The 12626-nt window shown below is 34.9% G+C and overlaps 1 protein-coding gene across 4 annotated transcripts; it reads left to right on the plus strand.

Moving 5' to 3' along the window:
• Positions 510-6346, plus strand: LOC110265755. Of its 4 annotated transcripts, none has more exons than XR_002352058.1 (3): positions 582-916; positions 2402-2549; positions 2641-2697. XR_002352058.1 is itself a non-coding variant. In XM_021108993.1 (2 exons), exon 2 carries the CDS (start codon positions 5182-5184, stop codon positions 5560-5562), a length of 381 nt encoding a protein of 126 aa, XP_020964652.1. In that variant the 5' UTR covers positions 510-916; positions 4444-5181; the 3' UTR covers positions 5563-6346. The 4 variants fall into 4 exon arrangements, 1 of the variants encoding a protein (XP_020964652.1); XR_002352059.1 differs by having other exon boundaries at positions 2414-2549; XR_002352057.1 differs by having other exon boundaries at positions 588-916; positions 2284-2549.

Below are 12626 nucleotides of genomic sequence, written 5' to 3' on the forward strand. Positions count from 1 at the left end.
TTTTTTTTTTTTTATTTTCAGATGGGATATTCATTGCATTGAATCCTTTTTGGAGTGCTTTAAAGTCGTTTTCAATGCGATTGTGGATGCACAATGGAAATACCGAAATAGAGGTTTTCATGAATGATGTCGGTGGAGACTCAAACTTAGTATTGCAACATGTTACACAAGCCGTAAGCTTTTATTAATTACACTTATTATTAGTTTATTAATCATTTTAATTAATAATCACTTTAATTAATTAAATAACTTCCTATTATATATATTTGCAGATTTCTAATTAAATAACTGGTTCAATTTGAGCTTTTGATTTTCTTTTTTCTTTAATTTTTATGATTGAAATTGGTTGATGAATCGAATGATTTGAAAAAAAAAATTAAACTACACATTGGAATTTATTTAAATATTTTTAAATTTGCAAAAAGAATTTATCATAGTTTAGTGGTTTGATTTAATTAACTAATTTATAAGACTAAAAATAATTAACATTAATCAAGATAATACAATTAAATTCCTCCATTCAAAATCGAACAACTCATAAAGGATATTCAATTCTCTAATTGAGGAATGGCTAGAGAATTCACTCCCTCTTTAACAAGACAAAATAAAAAGAAATCTTGTTTGATACATAGCTGTCCACTTGGCCACACATTTTTCAAATTTGAAAATGGGCATCCAGCTAGGGACATTAACTCATCTCCCTTTGCATGAGTGAACCATATTCTATATATAACTAAGTTGTTCTTAACTCCTTACTATCGTTCATTACCCAGTACTATACATGTCTCTTTTAGCTTCGGTTCCAGTGATGCCTTCGACTCAACGGGCTCCTTCTAACTCAAAGCGACGCTCTGTAAATTGTGCTCCTAGCATTTGGCATGATACTTTCCTGAAATATGCTGATTCCGAATCTTTGGTATGTTATTTAATTTTGTATATGCATATACATATATGATAAAATATGAGTATTGATATATCTATATTATCGTGATATATCTTTTTGAATTTTTACATATATTCAAAATATGAATTAGTATCTGATCTAATACTTCTATGTAAGAGACTCAAAATAATGCTTGGATAAGTGTTGTATTAGAAGGGTGTAAATTGAATAAATTATAAGTAGTTTTAAGTAGTTTAACAAGAATAAAAATCCCTAGTTATATAGAAGTAGTCTTTTTTTTTTTTGGTTATTAAAGTTATCTATAATTCTAGATGGTATTTCTAACGGAAAAGAAAAAATATTTACAGGCTACTATGTGTGAGATAGCCCAATAACAATTATAAATTGAATTTCGTTATGCATTTAAATATTTTTATCAATTAAGTCTAATTAAGTTGACTCAAACCTAATAAAAATCATCCATGAAAAGTGTGCGTGAATCATGCACTTCTTTTTGGCATGATTCTTTCTCATCGTCGTTTTTTTATTGTTATTGCTATTGTTGCGCCTTTTTATTTTATTTTATTCCTCTTCCTGTTATTGTAGTATTTTTTATCTTTTATTTTTTCTTTGTCTATTTTTTCTTTTATTTGTTTATTCTTATTTTTCTTAAGAGGGTAAAAACATAAAAAATTATGAAAAGATGAAACAAGAAGAAAAAAATGAAGAAGAAAAAGAAGATGATGACGCTGATAAAGAAGAGGGAGAGAGGAGTTTTGAATTGTGTAGAATTTATCAAAAAAATAGCATTAAAACTTTTTAAGCATGATATGAAAAATTTCTAAATTTTGACACCAAAATTTCTTAATAGTAATACAAAAAAATTAACTAATTAAAAATTATCAAAATAAAAATAGCACCGAAATATTTTAACTGTGACATCGAAATTATATTTCTCTCAGCATATCTTCTTTTTTTTTTTGCTTTTTTTTTCTTCATATTTTATCTTCTTTTTCTTTCTCTCAACATATTCTTCATTTTTTTCTCATGTTTTGTTATTGATATAATTTTTTCTATATCTTCTAATGTTTTACTTCAAAAATAAAAGATTTTACCTAAAGAAAATTGTTTTAAAGTTGAATATATATTCCTAAATCCTAAACAATAAATTGTCTTACAATAAAGAAATGAAGATCAATTCAAGTTATGTGTTTATCATAGTAAAATTTATGTGTTTTATATAACAAAATTTTCAGTGTAAACCCCGGTTAATTATAGATAATTAGTCAATAAATTAGTTTTTTAATAAAGAAGATTAGAAATACGAATATTATATTAAATTAGGATAGAGCTCATCAAAACAAGAATTTGAACACTAATTTTAAAGAAAACGGTCCAAGATTGGACCGAACAGACCGAACCGGTCGAACCGGATCCAAACCGGGCCCGTGGGCCCAACCGGCCAGCATTTAAATGAGCCTAAAAGCTCATTTCCCTTCATTAACATAAGAGAAGCAGCAATGCTCCCAGGGAGGAAGAGAACGCCAAACCTAACGGCAACATTCAACACGTCGTAACTCCTCCGTCCGAGCTCCGATCGCCGCATCATTTGCGGGCACGCGTCCACCGCGTCAAACTCTACACTTCTACCAGAACAATTTCATAGGTAACTCATTTTTCTGTTCCCATCCATCTTTTCCCCCACTTTTGGAAAATTAACTGGGGATATTGAATTTCTTTATTCTTTGATGTTTCAGGATCCAATTAGCTTGAGAAAAACGTTCACTATTTTTTATGTAAAGCTTGGGTAAGGTGAGGATATAATAATTCTATTTTAATTTCATTGGATTTGAGCTTTGAGTATTAAATTGGATATATATGTGTTATAAATGTGTATTAGGTTGTGAATAAATAATTGGAGCTTGAAATTGTGAATACTGGAACTTGGAGGAAGCGGATTAGTTGAGGTTTTGAGGCCTGTGCTCTTTTAGGAAAATTGTCTTGGAATAATACTTGAAAATCGGCTAAGGTATGGTTTAGGTTTCTTGCATTTAATATATAATATTTTGTGAAAATTTAGGCAAGATGACCATAGGATAAGTTGGAATACAGGTGTATATTTAATGTTTAGTAATGGGTTGATGAATATGCTTGGTTTGGTTTGGTGATTTGTTTGTAAGATGATATTGGTTGCTAGTTAGATCTTTGAAAGGATATGTGATTGAATTGTTGATTATATGGCTATATTTTGGTTTGGTTGAATGATGATTGATGAAAAGATATGGAGCTTGTTGAGAATTATTGTTGGCAATTTGGATTGGTGGTAATAGGTTTGAAAATAATTGGAATGGAAATTTTGAATGAAAAATGAGGTTTTTTGTGTTAAAAGCCTAGGATTTGTGAACTATGATTTTTAGTTGAATTTTGGTTGTTGGATTTGAATATTGTATGAGTATAATTGTTGATCTGAGATAGATTTATTGTGGTGATTGTTATGATGATGAGGAAGGGCATGTTGAATTGGAAAGAATGCAGGTTTGGACCCGAAAAGGGTGGCAAAGTCTGAGTTTTAGAGGAGATGCTGCCGAAATTTTATAAAAATTAGAGATTTTGTTTATATGATTATTTAAAAAGATTTAGATTCAAAGGTTATATGGTTTGATTTAGAGTTATTAAGAAAATGAGCATGTTTTAAGTTTGATTCATTTAGAAAATAATGAATTATGTTTTGAATTAGAACTATTGATGGACGGAATGAGAGGTGTTATAATAAAGGATAAGGATTGAATATGATTGATGTGTGATGATGAATGAGATGCCATTGGGAATGATGTGGATGTTGATGAATTATAATTGAATTATTTATATGGCTTATGAATTTGAATGATCTGAGATACGAGATTCCCTAGATAAAGTGTCGTGGCTTGCCACCACGTGTACCAGGTAGAGAACTCGATACTCTGTTAACCCTACGACGTAAGTGTGACCGGGCACTATATAAATTCCCGGGAATGTTACCCCCATTGAGCAATATTGACTATTTGAGAAAAAGCTATACATAGACTCTTGGGGATGCACGTCGGGGGACAGTCTAAGGACAATTCAGACTTGTCGAGTTGGCTGGATAACCGATAGATGAGCTTCATCAGCCATAGGATAGGCATGCATCATATGCATATTACTTGAACTACTTGCTTGTTCTTTAATTAGGTGTGCCTATATGTCCTTGCCATGTTAAATGTGTATTTGTTACCTGCAGTATTTGTAACCTTCTTGTGCTTGCTATCTGTCTATTTGTCTGTGAAAATGCATGATGGAGTTGGAGGTATAGAGGAATGACAGTATGGGCCTTAGATTTAAGGTTAAGTTAAGTTAGGTTTAAATATTCTTAGAAAACCACCTTTTATGACTTCTGTTTAATACTTTAAGCTCTATAATCTGAGTGTCGGCGTTCTAGGATTGCCTCTGGCATTCCCAGGACCTTATATATTATGTGTGTGGTACCTTTACCATACTGAGAACCTCCGGTTCTCATTCCATACTATGTTGTTATTTTTCAGATGCAGGTCGAGAGGCATCTCGTTAGGCGTCTGGACTCTTGAAGCGAAGTGGTTACTGTGTTATTTTGTTATGCTATGATGTATATATATGTACTTAGCTTTCTCTCCACATAACTTATTCTTTTTGATCCTCCTAGAGGTATATGGAGAGGCAAGATTTTGTTTATGTACATTTGGGTTTTGGATATGTATATATATATGTGTGTGTGTGTGTGTATTCTCCGGCCAGTCTTGACTTCGCAGGCTGAGTTAGGAGCTCGTTATTTTGTATTTTTGACTCTCTGTTCCTGTTTTGGGTTACTTTACACTTGACAGCGGTAGCTTTCTTAGCACGCAAGTTAACTCGTTTCTCGAGCGTTGCACTTTTATTTCGCGTTTTCTATTTCCTCTATTCTTCAAGACTCTTAGCATATTATAATTCTTCTACTATTATATATATACGTTTTATTTTAGAGGCCGTAATACGACACCACCTCTGTTTTACGACTTAAGCGTAAAACTCTGTGTGGTAGGGTGTTACATTATGGTATCAGAGCAGTTCGTTCCTATAGAGTCTGAAAGACGGACTGATTGTGCTTATGTACATTCTCTGTATATGTGTTTATGTGCTATTAGGATATCTGACTGATATATATAGCATAAACGTTTGTGAGCATGCATTGGGAACTTAAAGCATTAGACCTGTGATATTAAGACTGATCAACTTAATATCACTTGTTTAGTGTGTATGAGAACCATATGTCGACTCGCGGATGCGGTCGTGGGCGAGGTAGAGATAGGATAGGCACCGTTACTCCTGGCCTGGCAGGGAATGATCCAGTAGACTTTATGGCTGCTCTGGGAAATATGGCTGCAGCTATGCAGGCAACAACCGAGGCACTGGGTAATAAGATAAACCAGGATAATCACGGGAACAATAATGATGAGGATGGTCTTGTGACATTTGCTATATTTCTGAAATTTCACCCTCCGACCTTCAGGGGAACCTCAAATTCCACTGATGCAGATAATTGGATTCAGGCTATGGAAAGGGCGTTGCAGGCTCAGCAGGTTCCTGAGGAGCAATGGGATGAATTTGGAACTCATCAGCTGCAAGGCGAGGCTCAGCATTGGTGGTAGGGAATATGACGTATCCTGCAGGCAGATGATGTTGGGATAACCGAGAGGTTGGTTATCTAAGAATCATGTTTTGCTTGATTGTTCTGAGAAGTCAGTATAGTTTACGCCGGAAGGGTCAGAAGCACCGGTTGTGGTGAATAGTTACTATTTGAACTCTATGATAGTAAACTGTTCTGGAACTGAATGTTAGGGTATTATGTTATTAACTGCGGGAGTATCAGGTGATGATCAGAGTTTAGAGCAGATTCCGGTTGTATGCGAATTTCCAGATGTGTTTCCAGATGATATTAATGAATTTCCATCTAATCGGGAGGTTAAATTTGCAATTGAGTTGGTGCCTAGAGCCGATTCAATTTCGATTATTCTTTACAGGATGTCACCTTTAGAAATGGCTGAACTGAAAGCTCAGCTGGAAGATCTGTTGGGTAAGCATTTTATCCAACCAAGTGTTTCTCCGTGGGGAGCGCCAGTGTTATTGGTAAAGAAGAAGGACGGGAGTATGTGCTTGTGTGTTGATTATCAGCAATTGAATAAGATCACTGTGAAGAACAAATATCCATTACCTAGAATTGACGACCTAATGGATCAGTTACAAGGTGCTGGTGTGTTTTCTTAGATTGATCTGCGATCCGGGTATCATCAGATAAGGGTTAGAGATGAGGATATTCCGAAAACTGCTTTCAGGACATGTTACGGTCATTATGAGTATACGGTGATGTATTTTTGATTGACTAATGCTCTAGCAGTATTTATGGATTACATGAATAGGATTTTTCGACCGTATCTGGACAAGTTTGTTATTGTCTTCATTGATGACATTCTTGTTTATTCTAAAACTGAAGAAGAGCATGCTGATCACTTGCGAACTGTGCTGCAAATTCTGAGAGACAGGAAGTTATATGCTAAGTTATCTAAATGCGAGTTCTGGAAGAGTGAAGTGAAGTTTCTCGGTCACATGGTGAGCAAACAGGGAATAGCTGTGGATCCTGCTAAGGTGGAAGCAGTAATGAATTGGGAGCGACCAACTTCAGTGCCAGAGATCAGGAGTTTCCTAAGTTTGGCGGGGTATTATCGCAGATTCATTAAGGAATTTTCACAACTCACCTTACGTTTAACCAAATTGACAAGGAAGGATACGCCTTTTGTCTGGACTCTAGAGTGTGAAAAGAGTTTCCAAGCATTGAAGCACAGGTTGACTACTGCACCTGTATTGGTATTACCTGAACCAAGTGAATCGTTTGAAATATACTGTGATGCATCTCTGAAAGGTTTGGGGTGCGTTCTGATGCAGCACCAGAATGTTGTAGCATACGCCTCACGGCAATTAAGACCGCATGAAATGAACTATCCGACACATGATTTGGAACTTGCTGCTGTTGTGTTTGCTTTAAAGATCTGGAGGCACTACCTCTATGGCGTTAAGTTTCATGTTTTCTCAAATCATAAGAGTTTGAAGTATCTTTTTGAGCAGAAAGAGTTGAATATGCGTCAGAGAAGGTGGATGAAACTTCTGAAAGATTATGATTTTGAATTGAATTATCATCTAGGAAAAGCAAACGTTGTGGCGAACGCCTTGAGTCGGAAGTCTTTATATGCAGCTTGGATGATGCTACGGGAAGAAGAATTACTAAGGGCATTTCAAGGTTTGAATTTGGGAATTAGAGAAGAATCTGGAATTTTGTGTTTGAGTCAGTTGCAGATTTCAAGTGATTTTAAATCAAAACTTCTGAAGGCTCATCGAGACAATGAAGCGTTATGAAAGGTATTACCAGCAGTTAGATAGGGAAAATAGTGGAGAGTGGTAGAAGATCAAGATGGTTTGTGGAGATTCAAGAACTGGATTATTGTGCCAGATGTTGGAAACCTACGACAGAGTATCTTGAAGGAAGCTCATAAGAGTGGGTTTTCAATTCACCCAGGGAGTACCAAAATGTATCAAGATCTGAAAGCGATGTTCTAGTGGCCAGGAATGAAGAATGATGTGGCATTGCACGTATCTAAATATTTAACGTGTTAGAAGGTTAAGATTGAGCATCAGAGACCATCAGGGACCCTTCAGCCTTTGGAGATTCCACAATGGAAATGGGAGAGTATCGCAATGGATTTTGTGATAGGTTTGCCTAGAACCCAATCTGGTTGTAACGCTATTTGGGTGGTTGTGGATCAACTGACGAAATCAGCTCACTTTCTTCCTATCCGAATAAGTTGCACAACGGAGGAATTGGCTCGAATATATATCAAAGAAATTGTCAAGTTACATGGCGTGCCTTTTACCATTATATCTGACAGAGATCCTCGCTTTACATCAAGGTTCTGGGGAGCTTTTCAGCGTGCATTTGGGACTCAATTAAGCTTGAGTACTGCGTATCACCCTCAGACAGATGGTCAGTCAGAGAGAACTATTCAGACCTTGGAGGATATGCTAAGGGCTTGTGTTTTGGACCAGCCAGCAAGCTGGGATCGGTATATGCCATTAGTGGAGTTTGCTTATAACAATAGCTATCATGCGAGCATTGGAATGGCTCCATATGAGGCTCTGTATGGCAGGAAATGTCAATCTTCACTATGTTGGTATGAAACTGGAGAAAGAAGTTTGTTAGGGCCTGAGATGATAGCTGAAACTACTGAACAGATAAAGAAGATTCGTAGTCGAATGCTTATAGCCCAGAGCCGCCAGAAGAGTTATGCTGATCAAAAGTGAAAGCCTTTAGAATTTGAGGAAGGGGAGCATGTTTTTCTGAAAGTTACACCAACCACTGGAGTGGGAAGAGCTATCAAGACTAAGAAACTAAATTCCCGTTATATTGGACCGTTTGAGATCCTGAAGAGAATTGGGCCAGTGGCTTATAGAATTGCCTTACCACCGTATCTTTCGAATTTGCACGACGTGTTTCATGTGTCACAGCTTCGGAAGTATATTCCTGATGCAAGTCATGTTCTAGAACCAGAACCAATCCAAGTAAAAGAAGATCTAACACTTCCAGTAATTCCAGTGAGAATTGATGATACTAATATTAAACGATTACACGAGAAGGAAGTATCATTGATAAAAGTAGTTTGGAGTCGAACTGGTATCGAGGAACATACCTGAAAGCTCGAATCAGATATGCGAAAGGACTATCCACATCTCTTTTCAAGTAACTGAATTTAAATTTTGAGGGCAAAATTCTTTGTTAGGTGGGTAGGATGTAAACCCCGGTTAAATTAGTAGATAATTAGTCAATAAATTAGTTTTTTAATAAAGATTAGAAATGCGAATATTATATTAAATTAGGTTAGAGCTCATTGAAACGAGAATTTTGACACTAATTTCAAAGAAAACGGTCCAAGATTGGACCGAACAGGCCGAACCGGTCGAACTGGGCCCAAACCGGGCCCGTGGGCCCAACCGGCCAGCATTTAAATGAGCCTAAAAGCTCATTTCCCTTCATTAACGTAACAGAAGCAGCAACGCTCCCAAGGAGGAAGAGAATGCCAAACCTAACGGCAACCTTCAACACGCCGTAACTCCTCCGTCCGAGCTCCGATCGCGGCACCATTTGCGGCCATGCGTCCACCGCGTCAAACTCTACACTTCTACCAGAACAATTTCATAGGTAACTCGTTTTTCTGTTCGCAGCCATCTTTTCCCCCAATTTTGGAAAATTAAGTGGAGATATTGAATTTCTTTGTTCTTTGATGTTTTAGGATCCAATTAGCTTGAGGAAAACGTTCACTCTTGTTTATGTGAAGCTTGGGTAAGGTGAGAATATAATAATTCTATTTTAATTTCATTGGATTTGAGCTTTGAGTATTAAATTGGATATATATGTGTTATAAATGTGTATTAGGTTGTGAATAAATAATTGGAGCTTGAAATTGTGAATACTAGAACTTGGAGGAAGCGGATTAGTTGAGGTTTTGAGGCCTGTGCTCTTTTAGGAAAATTGTCTTGGAATAATACTTAGGAATTGGCTAAGGTATGGTTTAGGTTTCTTGCATTTAATATATAATGTTCTGTGAAAACTTAGGCTAGATGACCATAGGATAAGTTGGAATGCAGGTGTATATTTAATGTTTAGTAATGGGTTGAGGAATATGCTTGGTTTGGTTTGGTGATTTGTTTGTAAGATGATATTGGTTGCTAGTTGGATCTTTGAAAGGATATGTGATTGAATTGTTGATTATATGGCTATATTTTGGTTTGGTTGAAATGATTGATGAAAAGATATGGAGCTTGTTGAGGATTATTGTTGGCAATTTGGATTGGTGGTAATAGGTTTGAAAATAATTGGAATGGAAATTTTGAATGAAAAATGAGGTATTTTGTGTTAAAAGCCTAGGATTTGTGAACTATGATTTTTAGTTGAATTTTGGTTTTTGGATTTGAATATTGTATGAGTATAATTGTTGATCTGAGATAGATTTATTGTGGTGATTGTTATAATGATGAGGAAGGGTATGTTGAATTGGAAAGAATGCAGGTTTGGACCCGAAAAGGGTGGCAAAGTCCGAGTTTTAGAGGAGATGCTGCCGAAATTTTATAAAAATTAGAGATTTTATTTATATGATTATTTAAAAAGATTTAGATTCAAATGTTATATGGTTTGATTTAGAGTTATTAAGAAAATGAGCATGTTTTAAGTTTGATTCATTTAGAAAATAATGAATTATGTTTTGAATTAGAACTATTGATGGACGGAATGGGAGGTGTGATAATGAAGGATAAGGATTGAATATGATTGATGTATGATGATGAATGAGATGCGATTGGGAATGATGTGGATGTTGATGAATTATAATTGAATTATTTATATGGCTTATGAATTTGAATGATCTGAGATACGAGATTCCCTAGATAAAGTTTGTGGCTTGCCACCACGTGTACCAGGTAGAAAACTCGATACTCTGTTAACCCTACGACGTAAGTGTGACCGGACACTATATAAATTCCCGGAAATGTTACCCCCATTGAGCAATATTGACTATTTGAGAAAAAGCTATGCATAGACTCTTGGGGATGCACGTCGGGGGACAGTCTAAGGACAATTCAGACTTGTCGGATTGGCTGGATAACCGACAGATGAGCCTCATCAGCCATAGGACAGGCATGCATTATATGCATATTACTTGAACTACTTGCTTGTTCTTTAATTAGGTGTGCCTATATGGGAGTGGATCCTCTCCAGTAGGAAAAAACTGGATGGTATCCATTGGAAGATCTCACCCTTCATTGCATTCTCTCTGTTATTTATTTCTGGTCCCACTTGTAGAATTAAAGGTGGGAGATTACACTTTATTCTCTCCAGTGACAAAAAAAATGGAGAGGATCTATTTCCGCCTATATGTACTTGCCATGTTAAATGTGTATTTGTTACCTGCAGTATTTGTAACCTTCTTGTGCTTACCTTTATCTGTCTATTTGTCTGTGAAAATGCATGATGGAGTTGGAGGTATGGAGAAATGGCAGTATGGGACTTAGATTTAAGGTTAAGTTAAGTTAGGTTTAAATATTCTTAGAAAACCACCTTTTATGGCTTCTGTTTAATACTTTAAGCTCTATAATCTGAGTGTCGGCGTTCTAGGATTGCCTCTGGCATTCCCAGAACCTTATATATTATGTGTGTGGCACCTTTACCATACTGAGAACCTCTGGTTCTCATTCCATACTATGTTGTTGTTTTTCAGATGCAGGTCGAGAGGCATCTCGTTAGGCATCTGGACTCTTGAAGCGGAGTGGTTACTGGGTTATTTTGTTATGCTATGATGTATATATATGTACTTAGCTTTCTCTCCACATAACTTACTCTTTTTTATCCTCCTAGAGGTGTATGGAGAGGCAGGATTTTGTTTATGTACATTTGGGTTTTGGATATGTATATATATGTATATATGTGTGCAGGGGCGGAGCTACATACTGCAAAAGGGGGGCAACGGCCCCCCTAATTTTAATTTTTTACATGTAAATTATATGTAAATTTCATTTTAGCCTCCTCAAAAATTTATTTTAATATTATTTTATTGTGCAAATATTTTTAGCCCCCCTCTAATATTTCTTCTAGCTCCCCCCCTGTATTTTGTATCTTTGACTCTCTGTTCCTGTTTTGGGTGACTGTACACTTGACAGCGGTAGCTTTCTTAGCACGCAAGTTAACTCGTTTCTCGAGTGTTGCGCTTTTATTTCGCGATTTCTATTTTCTCTATTCTTCAAGGCTCCTAGCATATTATAATTCTTCTGCTATTATATATATATATATTTTTTTATTTTAGAGGTCGTAATACCACACCACCTCTGTTTTACAACTTAAGCGTAAAGTTTTGTGTGGTAGGGTGTTACATTCAGTACACAATATTTTTTTTATTATCATTATCATTATCATTTTTTGTTTTTTTTTTCTTTATTCTTCTCTTTCATAAAGTTTTTAAAATACACAAATAAAGAAGATAAATAATAATAAAAAATAAATAAAAGTATTAGACAAAGAAGAAAATGATGTGGATGATAACGTTGATAATGATAAAAGAAGAGGAGAACGACATGAAAAAAGAAGGAAAAAATCAAATGAAAAAAGAAGAAAGAATGAGATGGAGGATGAAAAAAAAAGGATGAAAACAAATAAAAAAAACATGTATATATTATGATTTAATTAGATTTGATTACGTAAAATCTTTGATTGTTTAGAATTACTATTATAAATTAAGTTATAATGATAGTAGTATTCAAATTCAATTCAATTCATTCCAACTAGAAATACCAATACAACAAATGAAGCAATTTAAATTGAATAATCTCAATTTTATAAATCATATAAAATGAAACAAATTTGGATCTAATTTTTAAAATTAATTTAATCAAATTCAAATCATAAAATATCACATAATATACTATTTTCAAGAATATATAATGTCTTTTTCTTTTACTTATGTATGTTCAATTCATTACAAAATTTGTGTTAAACATGTATTAACTTTTATAATATAAAGAATTAGTTTTAGCACCTATTATATTTATAAATTTAATCAGAAAATCAATTTTTTAGCTAATATTTATCAATAAAATTTTTGGACATTGCTCTTTTATGATA

The sequence above is a fragment of the Arachis ipaensis genome, chromosome B08 (assembly GCF_000816755.2).
Source record: "Arachis ipaensis cultivar K30076 chromosome B08, Araip1.1, whole genome shotgun sequence".
Taxonomy (NCBI): domain Eukaryota; kingdom Viridiplantae; phylum Streptophyta; class Magnoliopsida; order Fabales; family Fabaceae; genus Arachis; species Arachis ipaensis.